A 25671-nucleotide genomic window follows, 5' to 3' on the forward strand; every position below is an offset into this window, starting at 1 on the left:
AAATCTGATTTTTCCCTGTAAGTTTGGATTTATTCCCTAATATTTTATTATATATATATATATATATATATATATAACAAAGTGGTGTTGTAAGGTACTGCACGAGTGGAATTATATATGAAAGAAGGTTTGAAAATGCAATTTTAAAAGATGTTTATTTACTTGACCGATTTCACACTTTTAGAAAAAGATTGTCAAAAGTAACATGTAAAAGCTTGGTTGTGTTAGTTACTGGTTGTCACAAAATACTACAATACATATATATATTCTTTGATAACAAGAACATATATATATATATATATATATATATATATATATATATAACAAAGTGGTGTTGTAAGGTACTGCACGAGTGGAATTATATATGAAAGAAGGTTTGAAAATGCAATTTTAAAAGATGTTTATTTACTTGACCGATTTCACACTTTTAGAAAAAGATTGTCAAAAGTAACATGTAAAAGCTTGGTTGTGTTAGTTACTGGTTGTCACAAAATACTACAATACATATATATATTCTTTGATAACAAGAACATATATATATATATATATATATATATATATAATCAACCGATAAGGGTGAGAAAATTGGGTACTAATTTAATACCACATCCATTTACCACCAAGTGGTTTAGTGCATAAAAAACCCGGATTACAACACATTTTATACATAAATATAAGAGAGTGACCAACTTTCAACAGAAACAATTTCTTTTGTGGCTGAAACCTTGCGGATCTATTTTTAGTGCTAGAGTAGACCACATGGTGGTCACTCTCTTATATATATATATATTATATATATATATATATATATATATATATATATCTGTGTGTGTGTGTGTATAAACAGAATATTTCATATCTGTTCATAATTGTTTGAATATTTGAGCAGGATTCCAATGGAATGACTGAATTATCACAACAGTTAGGATCAGTAAGTTTGAGTCAGCAACAACAACAACAGCAACAGCAGCAGCAGCAGCAACAGCAGCAACAACAACAGCAGCAACAACAGACTGATAGTCTTAATGAACTACCTGGTGCATCGAGGCAAATTTTATACGGTAATTCCACTGCTACAAACCAAGTACAAACTAGTTGTACTCAACCTACTGCTGCATATCAACAGGTAAGGCCACAGTTGGAATACACTGTTCTTTTTGTTGTGGAGCAATGGTCTAACCAAGAATTTTTTTTTAAATAAGGAGAAATTTGAGAACAAGATTGGTCAAGCTCTGCTAGAATGGTTTATGTATTATAGCTGTATAATTATGAAGTTTGCTATACAATCATGGGGCTTTGGGATGTAGCCTTAACCCTTTCATTACTGTATTTATTTTGAGATGCTCTGAGTTTCTTTCAATTAATTTTAAATATAACAAAGAATTTAGTAAAATAACTTAGTTATCATTCAGCTAGTGTTAGGAGCATAAATTGTGATTAAGGTTTGGTGGAAGATTTTAATTCAAAACTTATGAAAACAAGACATTTGTATTCAGAGCCGGTTTCAGCCAGGTTGGTAACGAAAGGGTTAAATTGACCAATATTTTGTGGAAAGAATATGATAGACAGAAATTGTATAGAAATTTGTTATGCATATTTGTATGAGTGTGTGTGTCTTTTAATAATGTATATTGGTGAAGGATGCAAACCTCAATGAAATGTAACAGTACTCTTCAAATGAAGTCCTTTGCCTCATTTTAATATTGATGTCTTAGTGGTCTTATTCCAAGTGCGTGAGAAGACCCGGCAGGACTAGTGAGACCATAACCCGTGGCCTCTACCTGGGATGTAGCCAGTCGACTTATGCATACTTTTCCTTCTTGGGACACAAAACTCCACTTGTGAAGACCCGTTTAGGCAAGTGGAAATCAGAACCAAAATCGAAGTCGATCAACATCAATGGAAATTGCAGCTGTGATACCAGTGCCGGTGGTACGTAAGTGAACCATCCGATCGTGGCCGTTGCCAGCGCCGCCCTGACTGGCCTTCGTGCCGGTGGCACGTAAAAAGCACCATCCGATCGTGGCTGTTGCCAGCCTCGCCTGGCCCCCGTGCCAGTGGCACGTAAAAACCACCCACTACACTCACGGAGTGGTTGGTGTTAGGAAGGGCATCCAGCCATAGAAACATTGCCAGATCAGACTGGGTCTGGTGCAGCCTTCTGGCTTCCCAGACCCTAGTTGAACCGTCCAACCCATGCTAGCATGGAAAGCGGACGCTAAATGATGATGATGATGATGATATCATCAGGATTTACTTTGAAGTGGTTTGTCTGCTATCTCAAGAAGACTTGTATCCTATAAAATTAAACACAGTTTCAAAAGTTTACAGCTAATACTATTCTGTTTCATCTATTCACAGGGCTACCCAGCTACTCATGGTGTCAGCGGACAAGCTTTCCGCTACATGCTTCCAGTTCCTCTTCTCTCATCTGGCCAACAACAAGGTCAGAATCCTACTGCTGTTGCTATAGATAGCCAATCAGCAGCTGGTCAACCTGGCTCTACTAACGTAGGGCAGTATCATCAACCCTTTATTACAGGGGTGCCAAGCTACCCTTACCAGTCAGTCACATCACCACCCAATACTGAAGCTTACCCAAACTCCAATTATGCCCCACAGCCAACTGTCGGCCAAGTTGATTCTGCAATACCAGGTTATACCACTTGCCCATCTAGTTATCCATCCTATGGACAAAATAACTACACCCCTCAAACTCCACAATATTATACAATGGCTGCGTCTAGCCCACAAATAGGTTATAACTTCAATAGTACTGGAACATATCGACCCACCACACCTCCTAGTCAAGCTCCTGTATCCACTTCAAATGTACCTTTGAATGTTGGACCACCAATTAGTATTGGACAACCAACTGGAAATAGTCCTACCGCTAATGCTACACAACTACAAAACCAATATGTTCCGTATAATTATCCTCACTATGCTCCAGCCCAACCACCTCGTGCACCTAATACTCAAATAATGCAGTTTTCCACAACCCAAGTTCATCCATCAGCTCCTCAATCATACCCGGTGATGAGGCCAAATATGCAAATAAATGTGCCCTTGCCACCTACAGCTGCAGCAGCACCCCCACCCCCCAATAATCAGAGCTCTGCTACAGCCCTAGCAGCTCAACCAATGCATACTACTCCAATCTGCATCAAGAATTTCACCGATCTCAGCCGACTGCAGTCAAAGGTTGCCTCAGGTAGCACCAGTTGTGGAGGGGAAGCAAATAGTAACAGTGGGCCCCCCTGTGGAAATATGGACTCTGCACTGTCTGAGCATACTCATGTTTGTAATAAGGAATTTGTTAATAATACAGCTAATGTTGCTGCACCTGGTACTGGAACCATGCTAAGATCAAATACTGGTGAGTTTGTGTTTTTCATACATATACATATACATATATATATAAGCTATTTCATCCAACATATTTTTAAAAAGATAGATTGTTCTCTCTGTGATAATGAGATAGACACAGGTATGTAAAAAAAGGTGATATGATCTAGCAGTAGGGGTTAAAGCTGTAATAATTGAGTGGTGTCTAGATTTTACTTTAGAGTATAACTTGTCACAAAATTTGCAAGTATATATGTATGACGTGATATACATAAAAGAAAGATGTCCTGGCTTAATACATTATATATAAATTACATATTTGCCTTTTACTTTCTATGAATAATTTCATCTGTAAATCAAGGTATTTCAGTTAGTGACATTAGTGAACAGCATTTTGGACACAATAAAACATGCCATTTCCTTGATACAGTATTTTACTGCGTCTAATATCTAACTTATTCTAAGCAGATGAATGAAATATAATCTTAACTAGATTCAATATGTTTCTACTAAAATGTCATAGCTTACAGGCTACACTGATCAATCATTCATATGTGAAGTTTAGACAAGGCTTTGCTTTGTATATCTCAGACACTGAAAATTCTGATTACAAATGGTCTTGTAAGAAGAAATCTTGTGAACCCATACTCTTTGTGACATGAACAACATGAAAATAGATACAACCAGGAATTATAAATAGATTACAACCAGTAGATATTGATTAGCCTCAATGTAAACATTTACAGAAAAGCAGGAACAGTTGGTTGACCCAACCAAACCAGTGTATGTTACCATCACCAATCTTAGTAGGATGAAAGACACAGTTGATTCAGGAATTTGAACTAAGTTCACAAAATATACTACTAAATATTATTGTAAGGCATTCAGTCCAAGTGTTAACTTGAAATTTGTTTGTATTAAAGTTTTTGTGATGAAGTTTTTGTTTTTTAAATCTGTATATATGGAAAGAAAAAAATTCTGTTAATGATAGAAAAACAAAATACCAAATCAGTTTAGCCTATAAGGGAGATATAAACTGCCCACTAACAGGATAATTAACTAAGAAAAACATTTTACGTAAAGAGAAAAATAAAAATAATATCTGAGTAAAAATTATTAAAAAAGATTATAAAATTATAGCTTGAAACATTTTTCAAATAAGTAGCCTAAAACTTTTTTTTTTTTTTTTCATTTCTGATTGAAAATCTCAAATTCTAACCTTTTAATTGTGATCCAACCTAAAAACACACACATACACAAACACACCTATCCCCTTTTTTTCACCCTGCAGACTTACTCATAAATTATGTTCTCTTGTAATTGACAGCGGATTCTTTGCGGTTCATTAGTCCATCAGGATTCCGCCCACAAGTTCAACCTTTACCATTGAATCATCAACGAACTCGGTATTGTTTTCCTTCTTCCACTTTGAACAATCAAACTATTTCTTTCTTCCTTGTAAATTAAAATATCAAATTAGATTTCTATAACAATTCAATTATTCATTTCTTCAATCTAGTTTTATAATTAAGGTCTTTTTTTTTTTTTCATTTGTCAATATTTATGTAAAACATTCTGATAAAACATGTTATCTTTTTTACATTTATATATTTGTTCTGCAAAATTCCTGATGTGGTCTTCTTCAAAAGACGTTTGACCAAGAACCCCCAGGAAATCTATAAAGATAATTATGATTAGGTTAATCCTTAAAAAACAAACATTAAAGAAAGATAAATGTAGTTTAGCTAAATTTTTCTATTTTGTCATTATAAATATAAAGGAAGTGCAATACAAAGGATATGTAAATTTACCTGTTCAATTCATGTATGGACTAGCTAACCAGAATATCATGTCATTTCCTAATATTCTTTTATGTTGTAGCATTTCTTCCAACTTTGTCTTTTTGCTATTTGCAGGCACTACTATCATTGTCTTCTTTTCTTTTCTTGCTTTGTCGTTTCAGTCCTCCAAACTGCCAGTATAACAGCAGCTTTGGGGTTGTTGGTAACACTAATAACTCTATTGGAAATAAAGTTAAAAACAAAAAATCACCACGTGGTATTAGCAAAGACTGTTGCACAGGGAACCAATCATCTACTGGTAATGACGCAGACTCAAGAGGTATGAAACGCATTTCTTTCAGCATCTAATTTATTTGAAAATTTACTTTCATTTCCGTAGATAAATTTAATTACAATATATTATTTATACTATAGAGAGATATGTAATTTCTTACATTTAACCCTTTAGTGTTCGCATTATTCTGCCAAAATTAATGCTTTTTCATCCACTTTGTTTTGAACTAATCATGCATTATCTTGTAGCTTTGAGATTTTGATGAGGTAGCTGTTAATTTTTAAAACGATATTGTAGGGTTGGTGTGAGAGACCAGATCTGGCCAGTTTTAACATAAAACAGGCAGAATATTTTTGGCCGGATATGGCTGGTTTAAATGCTAAAGGGTTAATCATAAGGCTTTTGGGGGGAAAGAATGAGTTTGGTCTGTCAGATTAACTTAAGTATGTGGCTGATACTTTATTGATCTTAGAAGAACAAAAGACAAAGTCATCTCTGGCAGAATTTTCACTTAGAACTTAGGTGGACGGAACTAAATTCATTGAGGCATTCACTGTGACTTCCTACCTACTATTTCTGCCGCTTCACAGCCCTTGATATGAAAACCAAATATAATAATCTGTTAATCAACTTATGCAATCAAAGGTAGTTGTTTAGTTTGTAAGATGGTGGTTTAATGACCCAAATGTGACAATTTCAAATGTTGCCACTGGTATTATGTTGTATCCATAGACAGGCTATGCTACTCTACTTGATAAATTCATATCATTTATGTCGCACAGTTATGAAGTTACATGAATTTTGAAATTTTCAAAAAATATATTGAATTTATTTTTCTTGAGTTGACTTTGACTTTATTCCACTAGGATCAGTTTTATTTTTGTAATCCACTTGAATTTTCTAAATGAACTTTCTTAATACCATATACATTAAAAATCATAACATTCTTCATGGTTTTTTTAGTAAAATATTGAAGTGAATAAACAACCATCCTCCTACATTTCAATTGCAGCGTGGAAGGTGTTTGTAAGCCATTTAAGAAACACACAAAAGCTGTTCGATTCACTTCAACATTTAAGTTTAATTTGTCAAAATATTTTCGTCGCTAAAATCCGCGACCTGTTCACTGACAAAAATCCGTGATGCAGCATGGATTTTTGTCAGTGAACAGGTCGCAGATTTTAGCGACGAAAATATTTTGACAAATTAAACTTAAATGTTGAAGTGAATCGAACGGAATATGTGTGTCTCTTAAATGGCTTACAAACACCTTCCATGCTGCAATTGTTTTCGTTCCAGCACACGATCTCAGATCAAATCACTTGCTATGCAAGTACATCTCCGTAACTCCTACATTTCACATATAATATAGTGTAATCTTTTGAATGCAAACACCATAACGGTATCAGCTAATCCTTACTTAGAAAAATAGTTTTAATTCTTTCATTGTAATCCTGGTTCATTACTATATATACAGTTCATATTTTAAAAGTTTGTTAGAAATCAAATATTCCTTTTTTCTTTTCTTTTCTTTTTTGTTTTTATTTCTAATGAATGTATCATTTCTCTTACTGTGTTTTCTACAGGGAATGTTGCAGGAAGTAATGTTTTGGAAGTATATGATCTCTGTCCAAAGCTTCGTCAAGGAGAAGTTGAAAAACTATTAAAAGATTTGACCTGTCAGGGGGTCACCCTACATTATGTCCCACATGATAGCAGTCAGCTTTCTAACACCGACACAAGCAACCTGCAAGTTTCTGATTGTAAAACTATCCTGGCAATATTCCCTAATGCACTGTGTGCAACTCATGTACTTCAGAGCATCCCGAGTGGAAGATATAAATTAAGGTCAACAGTGTCCAGAGACTCTATTGGTCAAAAATCTGAACGATAAGAAAGAATACCACGTTTATTTTTATAGGATATCTTAATATTTTATTTAAGGAGAGAGAAAATTTTGGATGTTTTTTTTTTGTTTTTTTTTTCCATAGTTCATGCACAGACTTACTGAAATCATTCACTCAAGACCAAATCAATTACACTCTGTCTAGAAAATCATTTCTAACCCTTTATCCCTCTACACTATTTTATCAAAATCTTGTTTTCAACATTTTAGTTTATTTAAAATGCAGACAGAAGATAAGAGAGAGGAAAAAAAAAAAAAAATGTATTTTCACCAATTCCAGTAAATTGATTGTTGACACCTTATTTCTCAGTTGTGATATTGTCTGTGTACATACTTTCTGTACATATCAATTTCCTGAACCTCGTAGAAAGGATACTGCTTCCAGTCTGAGTGTCAATGGCTAAGATAGCTGCACTCGGCACTGCCAGCTACTGTTGGATACTGCTAATTCTCTATAACTTCCTACTATATTTCTCATTCAGTTCTCTTCTCTGGTCTTACTGTAAGTCTCTCTCTCTCTCTCTCTCTCTCTCTCTCTCTCTCTCTCTCTCTCTCCTCTCTCTCTCTCTCTTTCTCCCTCTCTCCCATTCTTTTTCTATCACTCTCACTCTCTCTCTCTCCCACTACTATTATAAACTTCTCATTGATAAGAAAATATTGTTAGAAGCATCTCTTTAATCCATCCATTTATTTGTTATTGTTTTTGTTGTTGTTGTTGTTTTATGTATTTCATTCTCCTTTATTTTAGATCGTCTTTTCTAATGGCCTCCCATCTACCTCCCCTATTCCCACCCAATCATCTATCAATTCTTGAGTCATTTTCTGCTGGCAGTACAAGGCATATAGATTGTTAAATTGGTTTCAGTGATTTGAGAAGCAAAGAAACTTTGCAAGATATATATAGGGATATGGGGGATGAAATGAGATAGAAATATACCTTTTGTTCCTAGTTGTTAAAAATTTAGAGTCAAATATGTTGAAACACTGAAATTCACTCACCTGATCTTTCTGTTTATCTCTTTCCAATATGTGGTGTACTATTTATACATTCATAAGTATGCCTATGTACAACACTCTATCAACTGCACACAATGATACACACATTGTTTAACCACCCACTACCCACCCACTATTAAGTTTGAATCTCATTGAGTGTGTGTGTTTGTGTGTGAATATGTGTATTGTATGTGCAAAAAAGAAAAGAAAAAGAAAAAAGATGTACAACTAGTTGGTAAAAACTCAAACTAACTGCTGGGAACTAACCAACAATAACCACTAGTAATGCTCTGCTCTGCTGGTCAACAAACTAGTCATATATAAAAAAAATGACTACTCTAACCCATTCCCTAATTTCAAATCACAGTTGTTAAGAAGAGAGACTTTTTACTGACTTTCTGCAGATGTTGTTTTCCAATCCCCATCCTTAGCACTCACAATCCTCCCTAATTACCCATGAGTCTCTCTATTTAGGTTTAGAAGGCAGAAGAACCCTCCTCCCAAAAGCCTTACACACATTCATTGTGTTGAAATGTTGTCATTAAAATCTGTAAAATAATCTCAAAAACTGATTTGCTGTTTTTTTCTTCCCATTTGTAATCATTTAAATTTTTTACAAAATGTGGCTCAAGTCTCATCATTCATAGGTTTGTTGTCCATTTTTCTAAGTCACTCTTTACAAAGTTAAATAATAATAATAATAATAATAATAATAATAATAATAATAAACATTGTGTACAGTGCTCAGGTGCACTACAACTCATCTAAAGTGCATATATAATCAGGTGTAGTTTCGGCGGATTTCGGAGAGCATGAGGGCCTTAAAGGATGCAGTGTCATGGCAGTCAACAACTGACGCAGGTAGTTTATTCCATGCTTCAGCAACTCTGAGCGTGAAGAAATGTTTCCGAAAGTCGTGGGAGCTGTGTTGTTTTCTGACTTTGTAGGCATGTCCACGTGTGTTAGACACATGGAGATCAAAAAGGTGTTCAGTGTTGTTGTTGGTGAGGTGGTTGATAACTTTGGTTATAATATTTAATATTTGTTTGTATTACAAACACATTAGGCTTTAATTTATTAAATAAACATTTGTGTGTATGCGTGTGCACGTATGTGTGTGTGTGTGCGTGGTTTAACTGTGAAGTTACATAAATGGCTCAGTGGCTGATGGTTTTACACATTGCACCTAATTTTAGAAGTGAAATGTTAAAAATACTTCGCCTTTCAGTCGCTTACGTAACTTATGTTACCAAATAATAAAAAAAAGATAAATACTCTGGTGTATTGAGTTCTGTTTCTACTGTTTGTTCCACCAAAATTCTGTTTTGTGTGTGTGTGTATGTGTAGATATATATATATATATATATAAAAATAAATGAAAGAATGGAGTTGAACGACGATTTAACAAAATTCCTTTATTCTCGACATATGTTTCGAAGGCTGCATATTCCTAATTTCGAAGGAATAAGGGGTGCATTATGCCGCCTTCTCATCAGGAAAAACAATCGAAACATATGTCGAGAATAAAGGAATTTCGTTAAATCGTTGTTCAACTCCATTCTTTCATTTATTTGTATTAAAAAAAACACACAAATTTCCACATGAAAGCACGTGATCTCTGCCCTTGGCATGTAGCTTCAACCGTGTTTTTCTGACGTGAATTTGCTACCCAGGTATCGGTTAACCGAATTATCCATACTAAGATAATTCATTCAACTACTTAAATATATATATACATATAGGTATATTTTTATGTGTATATATTTATATTTGTATGTATATATATATATATATATAATATATATATATATATATATATATGTGTGTGTGTGTGTGTCTGTTTATATGTATATGGTTGCTCTTGTTAATTAGTAGCCTTATAAGAACCTCAATAACAAAACAAAATATTGGGATGTTTTCAAGTTGTTGAAGATAAACAGACTTTACTCTAGAAAATACAATCATTTTTATTGTATGAATAAGAGGTAGGGCAACTTTTACATTTATTTGTCACATTAAATTAAGTGTAATCTAATAAGAGCTCATTTAATTAGATATAAGGGACAGGCATAGTTGTGTGATTAAGAAGTTTGCTTTCAAATTATATGATTTCAGGTTCAGGCCCACTGCACAGCACTATGGGCGAGTGTCTTCTATTATAGCCCCAGGCTGACCAGTACATTGTGTGTGAATTTAGTAGAAAAAAATCTATGTGGAAGCTTGTTATGTGTGTGGTCATATACATATATATATATATATATATATATATATATATATATATATATATATATATATATATATATATAGGGAGAGTTTACAAAAACAACAAAAGACGAAGACAGGTGGTGTACAAAACAAACAGATGTATTAGTATAATGCTCAGGAATAGAAAAAGTCTTTTACATTTTGAGCCTACGCTCTTCTACAGAAAGGGACACAGAAAAAACAAGGAGAGAAACAAAATATGTGTAGTGGCTAACGATCTATCATATATACGGGTTAAGTACAAAAGCCAAGGCAAACAGTTTGGCAAGACTTGACAAGGACATTAATTTAGCTATATTATAAAAGGTTTTATATAGCTAAATTAAATGTCCTTGTCAAGTCTTGCCAAACTGTTAGCCTTTCTCTTTTATACTTTAACCTATACCTACCAACTCTTGGGGAAGCCACTTCTAGCTGCTTCTGATAAGTCAGTCACAAAATCACACTTTCAACTGCAGTTCAAACTGGAATTTTAGTGGTATATCTATTTGAGAACTCAGATTGCATACCTATTGGTTTGAGTCACCCTGATGAAAACTTCTCATCCCTTTTATAAAGAGAGATGCACGGGCAGGGCTGAGTGGTAAGAAGCTTGCTCTGAACCACATGGTTTTGTGTTCAGTCCTACTGCATGGCACCTTCTGCTATAGCCTTCAGTAGACAGAAGCTTTGTGAGTGAAATTGGTAGATGAAAACTGAAAGAAGCCTGTCATATATATATATATATATATATGAATCCTTTGGTAACTCTATGACCAGAATTTAACTTTTTGTTTTAATATGTGTGTGTGTATGTTTTGTGTTTGTATTTGTCACTCGCCACCACATGACAACTGTTGTTCGTTTGTTTACTTCCCTGTAACTTAGTAGTTCAGCAAAAGTGATTGATAGATTACTACCAAGCTTTTAAAAAAAATTAAGTACTGGGATCATTTCATCCAGCTACAAATTCTTCAAAGCGGTGCCCCGGTCTAATGACTGAAACAAGTAAAAGATAAAAGACACGCATTTTTGCACTGGATCTCAAAGCAGACAAATCTGTAATTGATAGAATCTAGAATATTAGATTAAAAAATCCTTTGGATGGAACAAAACTTGGAGGCTGCTCACCGAACTTCAACCCATCATCATCATTTAACATCACATCTTCAAATTCAGTGTTGCTTTGATATAATGGTTAGCATGTCTGTCATGATCACAGAAGAAATGTGCCCCACATGTAGGCTTTGACTGTATATCGATTCAAGGGTTTTTTTAACCCCTTAGTGTTCGCATTATTCTGCCAAAATTAATCTTTTTTTATCCACATTGCTTTGAACTAATCATGCATTATCTTGTAGCTATAAGATTTTGATGATGTAGCTGTTAATTTTTAAAACGATGTTGTAGGGTTGGTGTGAGAGACCAGATATGGCTAGTTTGAACATAAAACAGGCAGAATACTTTTGGCCGGATATGGCCAGTTTTAATGCTAAATATTCTTTATGATAGTATTTATAACTTCATCAACTTTGAGTTTCACTTTAAAAAGATATAATTTACTCCGATTCTCTTGAAGATTTTAAATTCTTATAATGAAAATGTGTATGTGTGTATCTCTGTGTTGGCTTCCACCACCACTTGACAACTGGTGTTGATTTCTTTACATCCCTGTAACTTGACAATTCAAGGAAAACTGACCAGTTGAATAAATACCAGACAAATTAATTTCTGGAGTCGATTTGTTTGACTAAGCCTAAATATTTAGTGCTCCAGTATGGCCTCAGTCTACTAACTGAAGCAGGTAAAAGAATAAAAGAAAGAAAACACATTAAAGAAAATTTGATTAACAATATAGAAAAATGAGATGAAAATGTAAATTAAACTGACTTAATGAATACAGTAATATGTAATCAACAAAATGTATTTTTTAATGAAAAATCCAGACTTACTTCACGAAGCTGCACTTAAGGATCTCAAAGGTTGCCAGTTTTCCACCCTTAGAGATATTATCATCATCATCATCATTTAACATCCATCTTCTGTGCTAGCATGGGTTGGATTGTTTGACAGGTTCAAGGACTGCATCACACTCCAATGTCTGCTTTTGCACCATTAATTAGGTTGCCAAGCAACTTGCAAGATTAAGGTCCCCTTCAATTCAGAAGGGTTGTAGTAAATAAGATGACTTTATGCTGGGAGATGAGGGGATTAAAGTATGAAAGAAAGGGCCAGAAGAGAACAGGTTTCTTGTTTTAGAGGGGCTACAAGGCTACTCACGTTATAGAAGAGAGTGTGAGAGTGACCAGGGTGAAATTCGAAAGAGATACAAATAGTGGTGACAAGTGTCAGGGTGGACCTTCGGGGTACAAGGTGAGTTGAGCCAAGAGAAGAACAGGGAATGTAGGTGGGTAGAGGTTACATGAGAGATGAGGAAAGGGTGAGGAGTGAATATAATGAAGAAAAATGTTGCAGGATGATATAAGAGAGTAGGTGACAACTGTGGATATTGGATAAGTGGTGAGGTGTAAGTTAGAGGAGAGTAATAGATGACTGGTGGTGAAGAGCAGCAGGATAGTAATATTGACAGAGTAGACAGGAGGTGGATGTGAGAAAGAGATGACTGGTGGTTGGGCAAAGCCTGCCCAGGCTCTGCTAGAGTGCGGAGGGAAGTGTAGTAAATGATGCTATGGTGACAATTTGGTGGTTCAGGAAGATGATCAATATAAAAGATGGGTGCAGAGGACAGGTGAAAAGGTTCTGGACTACGAGGAAGATAAATGGTATCTGGGAAAAGGTGAAATATGCAGTTCTGCTCTCATTTAATTACAGCAGCAGAACATTGCAATTAAAGAGATGCTGGTGGGAGGGATCTCTTTTGGGGGAAATTTGGTGAAGGGACCAGTTGTATGTACATATATATATATATATATATATATATATATATATACATTCGAACTAGTTTTCACCTACTGATAATCATATTACAGATGCACACCACCAATTTCTTAATTGCCTCAAAGCAAATACTGAAGAAAATATACTGACGGTTAACATGTTTTTCTATTGCATAATCTAACATAGTAGATCTATTGTATATCATCATCGTTGTCGTCTGTTTTACATCTACATTTCCATGCTTGCATGGATCGGATCATACATATATAAGAATATAAAATGTCAATGCAGAGAAAATGTGTTTTTTGCAGTTACTTAACCTGCTAGAATAACTATGTAAACTTCCTCAAACTATTCCTTACCATGTTAGAAAAGACATATTGAATTATACAGTTCTAAATACACTATGAAAGAAAAAACAAAAATATCATCACAGCTGGGATACTTTTGTTTACAGCTATCTAATTGGATCAATAGAGGCCTGCAGCTGAAGAACACATCAGTCAATGTCCATGACTAAACTTCCATCTCAAGTTAAAGTAACATCATTTAGCAGCTAAGGGAAATAATTTTTGAAAGTATATTTTAATAACCTAAATAAATAATACACAATTTATAATTAAAAAGTAAAGACTTTCTGTAACCTGGTTATATTAGAAAAAGAACTGTAGATTAAATTACCCAAGTAAAAATTTTTATAATTATTAGGAAATTAAATTTTGAGATGAGTTATATAGTTTGTTTTTGGTGGGATAGTGGAAGATTTTTAAAAAATCTCAACCTCATCTTTATCAATAAAATAATTTATTATTTACACCTACACTATGTTTCCGTCAGTTTGGTATTAGATCATCATCGGATGTTTTACTCTTGGACATATACAGGTAAAGGCATAGCTGTGTGGAGTAAGAAGTTCATTTTGCAACCACATGGTTTGGATTTCAGTTCCACTGTACAGCATTTTAGACAATAACATTGGGCCAATCAATGTCTTATGAGTAAATCTGGTAAATGGACACTGTGTAGAAGCCCATTGTGTGTATATGTATGTATCATCATCGTTTAACATCCTTTGTCCATGCTGGAAGGTTGCACCGGGATCTAGTTTGATTTGACATGGTTTTCTACAGCTGGATGCCCTTCCTAATGCCAATCACTCTGAGAGTGTTATGGGTGCATTTACGTGCCACCGGCACAGGTGGCATTTGCATGACACAGGGGTGTGTTTACATGTCAATTTGTGTGACACCGGTATCTGTCACGACTGCGATATAGATATATTTATGTAGTTGTATGGACTCCATCAACTACCAACAGGGTAAGCTAGAGGTAGTATATAACTTCCATTATCTAGGTAACCAAGTTAGTAGCAGAGGTGGATGCAATGAGATTGTGGTTGTGAGAATAAAAATTGGCTGGGCAAAGTTCAGAGAACTACCTCTATTGGTAGCAAAGCACCTCTCCCTCAGAGTAAAAGGTAGATTGTATGATGCCTGTGTGTGAACAGCCATGTTACACAACAGTGAAACATGAGCTGTAACAACCGAGGACATGCATTGACTTGAAAGAAATGAAGCCAGTACACTTTGCTGGATGTGAAATGTCAGTGTGTGTGTTCAACAGAGTGTAAACATCTTGAGAGAAAAGCTGGACATAAGAAGCATCAAATGTGGTGTGCAAGAGAGACAACTGCACTGGTATGGTCATGCGATGCATATGGACGAGGAGAGCAGTGTGAGGAAGTGCCAATCTCTAACTGGGGAGGGAACTTGTAGAGGTAGATCCAGGAAGACATGGGATGAGGTGGTCAAGCATGATCTTTGAACTTTGAGCTTCACAGAGACAATGACTAGTGACCAAGACCTTTGGCAATATGCTGTGCTTGAGAAGACCTGTCAAGCCAAGTGAAATCGTAGTCATGGCCAATGCTGATGGCACTTAAAAAGCACCTTTCGAGTGCTGGGCCTCATGGAGGCAATGTGCCCAATGCCAGTGGCACATGCAAAGCACCTTTTGAGTGTTGGGCCTCACAGAGACAATGACGAGTGAGTGAGACCTCTGGCATTATGCGGCGCTTGAGAAGAAGACCCAACAAATCAAGTAAAATCGCAGTTGTGGAAGATACTGATGTCACACAAATGGCACCTGTGCCAGTGACACGTGAAAGTACCCATTACACTCTCGGAGTGGTTGGCATTAGGAAAGGCATCCAGCTGTAGAAACCATGCTAACTCAGACTGGGGTCTGGTGCAGCCTTCCAGCTTGCCAGCCCAGGTCAAATCATCCAAACCATACCAGCATGGACAACAGACATTAAATGATGATGATGATGAATTTTATACAGTTGTATGTATATATATATATATATATATATATATAATATATATATATATAAGCACTCACTACACTCTTAGAATGGTTAGCATTAGGAGGGGTATCCAGCTGTAGAAACATTGCCAGCAAGGAAAACGGATGTTAAACAATGATGATATATATATCATCATCATCATCATCATCATCATTTAGCGTCCGTTTTCCATGCTAGCATGGGTTGGACGGTTCAACTGGGGTCTGGGAAGCCCGAAGGCTGCACCAGGCCAGTCAGATCTGGCAGTGTTTCTACAGCTGGATGCCCTTCCTAACGCCAACCACTCCGAGAGTGTAGTGGGTGATTTTATGTGCCACCGACACAGGTGCCAGACGAGGCTGGCGAACGGCCACGCTCGGATGGTGTTTTTATGTGCCACCGACACAGGTGCCAGACGAGGCTGGCAGACGGCCACGCTCGGATGGTGTTTTTATGTGCCACGACACAGGTGCCAGATGAGGCTGGCGGACGGCCACGATCGGATGGTGTTTGTTACGTCCCCAAAGCACGGAGGCCAGTCTATGCGGTACTGGCTACGGCCACGTTCGGATGATTTTCTTGTGTGCCACCGGCACTGGTACCACAAAGATACAAATTCCATTTATGTTCATCTATATATATATATATATATATATATATATATAAATATATATGTATATGTGTGTGTGTGTATATATATATATATACTTACATTTATATAGTTGTATATATATATATATATATATATATGCAAGTCTATGTGTCTCCATATTTGTTTTTGTCCCTGCCACTGCTTGTCAACATCCCTGTAACTTAGTGGTTTGGCAAAAGAACCCACAACAGAATAAGTACCAGACTTCAAAATAGTACCAGGGTCAATTTATTTAACTACAAGGTGGTTCTCCAACACGGTCACAGACCAACGAACTGAAACAAGTGAATAAAATACAAGATTGGACTTGAACTAGGAGCCCTTATTTCTAAAAGAAGGATTTTGATATTCCAATGGATAAGAGAATATTAAAACATTAACCTCCACTGATAACTCTTACTCTTTTACTCGTTTCAGTCATTTGACTGCAGCCATGCTGGAGCACCGCCTTTAGTCAAGCAAATCGACCCCGGGACTTATTCTTTGTAAGCCCAGTACTTATTCTATCGGTCTCTTTTGCCGAACCGCTAAGTGACGGGGACGTAAACACACCAGCATCGGTTGTCAAGCAATGCTAGGGGGACAAACACAGACACACAAACATACACATATATATATATACCTATATACGACAGGCTTCTTTCAGTTTCCGTCTACCAAATCCACTCACAAGGCATTGGTCGGCCCGGGGCTATAGCAGAAGACACTTGCCCAAGATGCCACGCAGTGGGACTGAACCCGGAACCATGTGGCTGGTTAGCAAGCTACTTACCACACAGCCACTCCTGCGCCTGATAAGGTTTATGGATTTACGTATTCCTACCCATAAACGTGTGGAGGCATATGGCCTAGTGGTTATACTATAGTAAAAAACTAGAGCAGTGGACTCGCGGTCAAGGGATCACGGGTTCGAATCTCAGACCAGGCAATATGTGTGTTTACGAGCAAAAGAAGGTAATGGCGAACTTCTGCTGACTCTTTCGCCACAACTTTCACTCTTTCCTCCTGCATCTTGCAGCTCACCTGCGACGGACCAGCATCCCGTCCAGGTGGGGAATCCTATACGCCAAGGAAACCAAGAAACCAGCCCTATGAGCCAGGCGTGGCTCAAGAAGGAACAAACAACAACCTATAAACATGGGACCTGTGAACAGCAAAAATACAAAGGCACTTGATTCTCACAAATGACAGACAAGCATAAGAAAAGGCAGAGATGATCAAGAAAATACATAAGAAAATACAGCTTTGCTGCTGTGGGCCACAAATTTGTTGACAAATCTACCATTTGCTACGTTTACAAAGTGCATGGAGATAATTTATTACAGATTGTTTTTGCTTTTTTTAACCAAATCACCATGATGAATAAAGTTAGAGATACTAGAAAATGAATCTAAAGAAACTAAACTGAAACATTTTTTTTAATGGCTCCTATACTATAGTGAAAAGCTAGAATAATTGGCCACTTAAATTTTTTTTCATTATGTTGTGTAAATAGTAGACAGTGCATACTCGACAGAGTGTAAGTACCTTGAGAGAAAAGTTGGACCTAAGAAGCATCCGATGTGGTGTGCAAGAGAGACAACTGCGCTGGTATGGTCATGTGGCGAGAATGGATGAGGATAGCTGTGTGAAAAAGTGCCACACACTAGTGGTTGAGGGAACCTGTGGAAGAGGTCGACCCAGGAAGACCTGGGATGAGGTGGTGAAGCATGACCTTTGAACATTAGGCCTCACCGAGGCAATGACTAGTGACTGAGACCTTTGGAAATATGCTGTGCTTGAGAAGACCCGGCAAGCCAAGTGAGACTATAACCTCATGGCCTATGCCAGGGGTGTAACCAGCCCACTTATGCATACCTTTCCTTCATTGGACACTAAACTCTGCTTGCGAAGACCTGTTGAGGCAAGTGAAATCGAAATCAAATTAGACGACTGGCATCTGTGCTAGTGGAGCGCTAAGAGCACCATCCAAGTGTAATCGTAGCCAGAGCAGCTGACTGGTTTCCGTGCTGGTGGCACGTAAAAAGTACCATTCAAACATGATCGTTCCCAGCATCGCCTTACTGGCTCTTGTGCCGGTGGCATGTGAAAAAACATTCAAGCGAGGGCGTTGACAGTGCCACTGGACTGGCTCCTGTGCAGGTGGCATGTAAAAAACACCATTTGAGCGTGGTCAATGCCAGTACTGCCTGACTGGCCCTCGTGCCAGTGACACATAAAAGCACCCACTACACTCTTGGAGTGGTTGGCGTTAGGAAGGGCATCCAGCTGTAGAAACTTTGCCAGTTCAAGATTGGAGCCTGGTGCAGCCATCTGGTTCACCAGTCCTCAGTCAAATCGTCCAACCCATGCTAGCATGGAAAGCAGACATTAAACGATGATGATGATGATCAGTATCATTGCAACATATAAAGCAGTAAGCTGGCAGAAACATTAGCATGCTGAGCAAATTGCTCAGTGGCATTTCATCCATCTTTACATTCTGAGTTCAAATTCTGCTGGGGGTCAACTTTGCTCTTCATCCTTTCAGGGTCAATAAAATAAATACCAGTTGAACACCAGCACAATTTAATCAACTTAAGCCCTCTCCCATACCTGCTGGCCTTGTACCAAAATTTGAAACTGGCACATAAAAAGCACCCACTACACTCTCAGAGTGGTTGGCATTAGGAAGGGCATCCAGCTGTAGAAACACTGCTAGATCAGATTGGAGCCTGGTGCAGCCATCTGGTTCGCCAGTCCTCAGTCAAATCGTCCAACCCATGCTAGCATGGAAAATGGACATTAAACGATGATGATGATGATTATTGCAACATAAAGATAATTTACCTATACAATTCAAAAGAAGGTTTCAGTCAAGGTTTTCCTTTATTCACAAAAGGCTTTTGTTTTTGTTGTTTTTTAGTTCACATGACATGAAACAAAAATTGAAGATTTTTGATTGCAAAGCTGAAAAATGGAAAAGACAACTTACAAACTGTCTTAGATATGTTATTTTTGATAATTTTAAGAAGATATATTTAATTGCTTAATACAGTAATCACCATGAATAAAAGGAGTTTAAGAAGCACTCCGTCGGTTACGACGACGAGGTTTCCGGTTGATCCAAATCAACGGAACAGCCTGCTCATGAAATTAACGTGTAAGTGGCTGAGCACTCCACAGACACGTGTACCCTTAACGTAGTTCTCGGGGATATTCAGCGTGACACAGAGAGTGACAAGGCCGGCCCTTTGAAATACAGGTACAACAGAAACAGGAAGTAAGAGTGAGAGAAAGTTGTGGTGAAAGAGTACAGCAGGGATCACCACCATCCCCTGTCGGAGCCTCGTGGAACTTTAGGTGTTTTCGCTCAATAAACACTCACAACGCCCCGTCTAGGAATCGAAACCGCGATCCTATGTCCGCGAGTCCGCTGCCCTAACCACTGGGCCATTGTGCCTCCACATAAAAGGAGTAGAATACAGACAGACCAAAGGCTTTGCCTAAACACTTTTTATAGTATTTAATTTAATGACTTACTGATGGGATTAAATTTGCTTTCTCTCGCATCAGGATTAAGAAAATAGATACCAGTAAAGTCAACTTCCCATTACAAAGTTGTGGTTATACCCTGTTAAAATAAATAATTACTTTGGAAAGTTAATAATAGCCATGACTTCAATATACTTGGGGTAATTCCTGCAAAGGAAAGTTATAATAAAGATTTGCTATAACACCAAGAATAGCTTCTATAAAATATAACACTTAGAAAATGCCAAAGTCTGATATCTGAAATGGTCATCAGAAGTTAAGAGAATTTCAGTCAAGTAGAAATCACTGAAGGTTTTATAACACACCATTTTATCTATTGAATACATCACTACCATTGCATAGCAAAGCAATATCACTGAACCAACAAGTGTTCTGGCATTTATATATATATATATACTTAAATATAAGAGAGTTACGGCTAAGTGGTTAACTCTAGTGCTAAAAATAGCTCCTTTTTCTGGTATAGCCACCAAAGTTGTTTCCAATAAGAAATAACATTACATTCAACGTATATATATATTCATTTATGAATATATATATATATATATATATATATATATAGAGGGCAACTGGACGTTTCTAAGGGACAACCTGCTGAGAGCCACTGACCAGATCTGTGGCTGGTGCAAGGTCCCCTCTCGTCCCAAGGTAACGTGGTGGTGGAACAGTGTTGTAGACAGGGCTATTAGAGAAAAGAGACAGACTTGGAAGCACTGGAAGAATGGTGGTAGCAGGGAATTGTATCAGACTGCTAAAAGGGAAGCTAGGAGACAGGTCTATCTAGCCAGAGGGGAAGCAGATAAGAAAAAATTTGCCAATGTTCTGCGCTGTGAGGACCAAAGACTGGAGGTGTTTCGCGTTGCAAGACTGTGTGAGAGAGAATTGTGATGTGGTGGGAGAGAAGTGTGTTCGCATGGAAGATGGTTCACTTGCGCTAAATGAGGATGCAAAGAGAGAGGTTTGGAGACGCCACTATGAAAGGTTGCTGAATAAAGAGAATGAATGGGATAAAGAGAGTCTGCCGAACGTTGACCCAACAGAGGGACCAGCTATCAGAGTTGATAGTTCCTTGGTAGTTAAGGCAATTAGAAGCATGAAGACAGGGAAAGCCCCAGGCCCATCAGGTATCACTGCAGAGATGCTCAAAATATCTGGTAGTGTCGGCTATAGCCTAGTCACCCATATAGTTAATCAGGTGATACACGAAGGAGTCATACCCAATGACTGGTGTAGCAGCATAATAGTCAACTGCTACAAAGGTAAAGGTGACGCCCTAGATACAAATAATTACAGAGGTATCAAGCTGTTGGATCAGGTAATAAAGGTTACAGAGAGGGTCATAGCCCAACTAATTAGAGAGAGAGTTAGTTTAGATGAGATGCAGTTTGGGTTCGTGCCAGGGAAAAGTACCACTGATGCTATATTCCTGGTAAGGCAGCTGCAGGAGAAATACCTAGCCAAAGATAAGCCCCTGTACCTGGCTTTCGTTGACATGGAGAAAGCCTTCGACAGGATCCCCCCAATCCCTCATCTGGTGGTCAATGAGGAAACTAGGGATAGATGAATGGTTAGTGAGAGCTGTGCGAACCATGTACAGGGACGCTGCTAGTAAGGTGAGGGTTGGCAACGAGTACAGTGAAGAATTCCGGGTAGAGGTAGGGGTCCACCAAGGCTCAGTCCTCAGCCCCCTCCTATTTATCATAGTCCTCCAGGCAATAACGGAGGAATTCAAGACAGGATGCCCCTGGGAGCTCCTCTATGCTGATGACCTTGCTCTAATTGCTGAGTCACTATCAGAACTGGAGGAGAAGTTTCAGGTGTGGAAGCAAGGTTTAGAATTGAAGGGCCTTAGAGTCAATCTAGCTAAAACCAAAGTCGTAATAAGTAGGAAGGTAGACAAATCACAAACGCCTTCAGGTAGATGGCCCTGCTCGATCTGTAGAAAAGGCGTAGGTAGGAACTCTATAAGATGCACCAAGTGTAAGCTATGGACACATAAGAGGTGCAGCAATGTCAAAGAAAGGCTAACTAGGAAGATGGTTTTTGTATGTGGCAGATGCTCGAGAGCATTAACCTCTGAAAATCTGCAGAAAACAACTTCCGTCACTTTCCAGGGGGAAAAACTAGAAGTAGTTGATAGCTTCCGTTATCTTGGTGACCAAGTCAGTAGTGGGGGTGGGGGTGCTGAAAGTGTAACGGCTAGAGTAAGAATAGCCTGGGCAAAGTTTAGGGAGCTCTTACCTCTGCTGGTGACTAAAGGCCTCTCGCTCAGAGTAAAAGGCAGACTGTATGATGCATGTGTACTAACAGCCATGCTACATGGCAGTGAAACATGGGCCGTGACTGCTGAGGACATGCGTAAGTTCGCGAGAAATGAAGCCAGTATGCTCTGATGGATGTGTAATATCAGTGTGCATGCTCGACAGAGCGTTAGTACCCTGAAAGAAATGTTGGACCTAAGGAGCATCAGTTGTGGTGTGCAAGAGAGACGATTGCGCTGGTATGGTCATGTGGCGAGAATGGATGAAGATAGGTGTGTGAAAAAGTGCCAATCCCTAGCAGTGGAGGGAACCCGTGGAAGAGGTAAACCCAGGAAAACTTGGGACGAGGTGGTGAAGCACGACCTTCGAACTTTAGGTCTCACTGAGGAAATGACCAGCGACCGAGACCTTTGGAAATATGCTGTGCGTGAAAAGACCAGGCTGGACAAGTGAGTCCAGCCCACTTATGCATGCCTTTCCTCCCTTGGACACACAAAGACCTGTTGAAGCAAGCGAAGTCGATATCGAACCTCATCCGACGACAGGCACCTATGCCAACCCCCCTTTGCTTGCGAAGACCTGTTGGGGCAAGTGAAATCGAAATCGAAATTGAACCAATCCTATGACTTGCACCCGGCAGATGCCAGGACCCCTGGACTGGAGATATGTAAAAAGCACTGTCCGAATCGTGGCCGAAGCCAGTGCCACCTCGACTGGCTTCCGTGCAGGTGGCACGTAAAATGCACCAATCCGACCGTGGCCGATGCCAGCCTCGCCTGGCACCAGTGCAGGTGGCACATAAAAAGCACCCACTACACTCACGGAGTGGTTGGCGTTAGGAAGGGCATCCAGCTGTAGAAACATTGCCAGATAAGACCGGAGCCTGGTGCAGCCTTCTGGCTTCCCAGATCCCCGGTCGAACTGTGCAACCCATGCTAGCATGGAGAACAGACGTTAAACGATGATGATGATGATATATATAATTTCATTAAAACAATTATTAATAGTAATCTTCTCATGTAGAAGACAATTTTTTTAATCCAGTTTTCTATCTGGCTAAAGTGTTCATGAGAAACTTATACAAAAGAAAGTTTAATGGCTCTTTTTTAATCCATATCTTTTTGTTTATTTAAATTTTTTCCAAGTTATAAGGATTCTATACAGATCTACAACTGTTCCTCCTACAAAACTGCTGGTGGTCTTAAGCCTCACCATCCCAGCTACCGAGTTGCATAAACAAAGACTAAGCCCATAACTCTTATTATCCAAGGATAAGACTATTTCACTTTATAAGTCAGCTATGGCCAATACAGAGCAAGCCACTTAAATTTATCCAGCACATTAATTTATTTAATCATAACTCAGATATTTATGGTTGACTTCTAGTTTTATTAATGTTAATTCTTTTATAGACCTTAGTGGTTTACTAGATCTGCAGACCCTGTCGCATTAAGTGAACATACATATCTCCTCCAGGATAGTACACCAGTCTATCATCAAAAGTAACTTTTCTAAGGAAACACACTATTTTCAGAGCTACTGCTTATACGAGTGAATAGTGCCATTTTGCAATACATGGTGAGGGCCATGATTGGAATCTTAGCCATGGGCATACCACATCACACATGACAGGATATGAATCAACAATTCCTTAACTGGTTGCCCAATGGAAGCACTCCGTCAGTTACGGCAACGAGGGTTCCGGTTGATCCGATCAACGGAACAGCCTCCTCATGAAATGAACGTGCAAGTGGCTGAGCACTCCACAGACACGTGCACCCTTAACGTAGTTCTCGGGGATATTCAGCGTGACACAGAGAGTGACAAGGCCGGCCCTTTGAAATACAGGTACAACAGAAACAGGAAGTAAGAGTGAGAGAAAGTTGTGGTGAAAGAGTACAGCAGGGATCACCACCATCCCCTGCCGGAGCCTCATGGAGCTTTAGGTGTTTTCGCTCAATAAACACTCACAACGCCCGGTCTGGGAATCGAAGCCGCGATCCTACGACCGCGAGTCCGCTGCCCTAACCACTGGGCCATTGCGCCTCCACGGTTGCCCAATAACCTACCTATAACTCTGTTGATTTTTTAATCATTGTAAAACCTAAAGACTATAAGAAGGTTCAGTGCCACAAATCAGTTCTGCATATACAATGTTTCTTTACCAAGCAAACACCTTCTCTCTTGTTATCTCCAGAACCAATAGAGATCCACATTCTCTCCCTTTGTCATCACAAACCATCTTTTATACATACCTATTAACTAGCAATATACCTATTTCTTTATTACCCACAAGGGGCTAAACACAGAGGGGACAAACAAGGACAGACATAGGTATTAAGTCGATTACATCGACCCCAGTGCGTAACTGGTACTTAATTTATCGACCTCAAAAGGATGAAAGGCAAAGTCGACCTCGGCAGAATTCGAACTCAGAACGTAACGGCAGATGAAATACCTATTTCTTTATTACCCACAAGGGGCTAAACACAGAGGGGACAAACAAGGACAGACATAGGTATTAAGTCGATTACATCGACCCCAGTGCGTAACCAGTACTTAATTTATCAACCTCGAAAGGATGAAAGGCAAAGTCGTCCTCGGCGGAATTCGAACTCAGAACGTAACGGCAGATGAAATACCTATTTCTTTATTACCCACAAGGGGCTAAACACAGAGGGGACAAACAAGGACAGACATAGGTATTAAGTCGATTACATCGACCCCAGTGCATAACTGGTACTCAAAAGGATGAAAGGCAAAGTCGACCTCGGCAGAATTCGAACTCAGAACGTAACGACAGACAAAATACCTATTTCTTTATTACCCACAAGGGGCTAAACACAGAGGGGACAAACAAGGACAGACATAGGTATTAAGTCGATTACATCGACCCCAGTGCGTAACCAGTACTTAATTTATCGACCTCAAAAGGATGAAAGGCAAAGTCGACCTCGGCGGAATTCGAACTCAGAACGTAACGGCAGACGAAATACTGCTCAGCATTTCGCCCGGCGTGCTAATGTTTCTGCCAGCTCGCCGCCAGACATATACCAAAATATCCACCCCTCTAAAAACTCAAGACAGGAAGAACAATAACATATAAACAGTATTTTAGACTCATGAAGTTCTGCAACACAAAATAGAAATCAGAAGAGACTGCTAGACATCCAGTTAATCCGAGTTTTAAGTAGATATATATTAATGCTAATAGAAGTACAGTTATGGTTGTGTGGTGAAGAAGTTTGAGTCCCAACCATGTGCTTTTCATGTTCAGTGTCATCTACCATAGCCCCAAGTTATGTGAATTTGGTTGGCATAAAGTGGAAGAAGCCCATCTTGTATGTATGAGCTCATACTTCTCTCATATTCACATGTATTCACTGATTGTGAACAATAACTTCACTGA

General features: G+C 38.4%; 1 protein-coding gene across 7 annotated transcripts in view; it reads left to right on the plus strand.

The window, feature by feature from the left end:
* LOC115211112 (cAMP-regulated phosphoprotein 21) overlaps positions 1-8894 on the plus strand; it is a 242178-nt gene extending 233284 nt beyond the window's left edge. For all 7 annotated transcript variants that reach the window (XM_029780027.2, XM_029780028.2, XM_029780031.2 and 4 more), the window contains 5 exons: positions 890-1126; positions 2362-3379; positions 4676-4754; positions 5312-5469; positions 7011-8894. In XM_029780027.2, coding sequence (XP_029635887.1) covers positions 890-1126; positions 2362-3379; positions 4676-4754; positions 5312-5469; positions 7011-7318 — 1800 coding nt within the window. In that variant the 3' untranslated portion in view covers positions 7319-8894. The remainder of the gene's footprint in view (positions 1-889; positions 1127-2361; positions 3380-4675; positions 4755-5311; positions 5470-7010) is intronic.
* Positions 8895-25671: the final 16777 nt, after the last annotated feature.

The sequence above is a fragment of the Octopus sinensis genome, linkage group LG4 (genome assembly GCF_006345805.1).
Source record: "Octopus sinensis linkage group LG4, ASM634580v1, whole genome shotgun sequence".
In the NCBI taxonomy this organism is placed as follows: domain Eukaryota; kingdom Metazoa; phylum Mollusca; class Cephalopoda; order Octopoda; family Octopodidae; genus Octopus; species Octopus sinensis.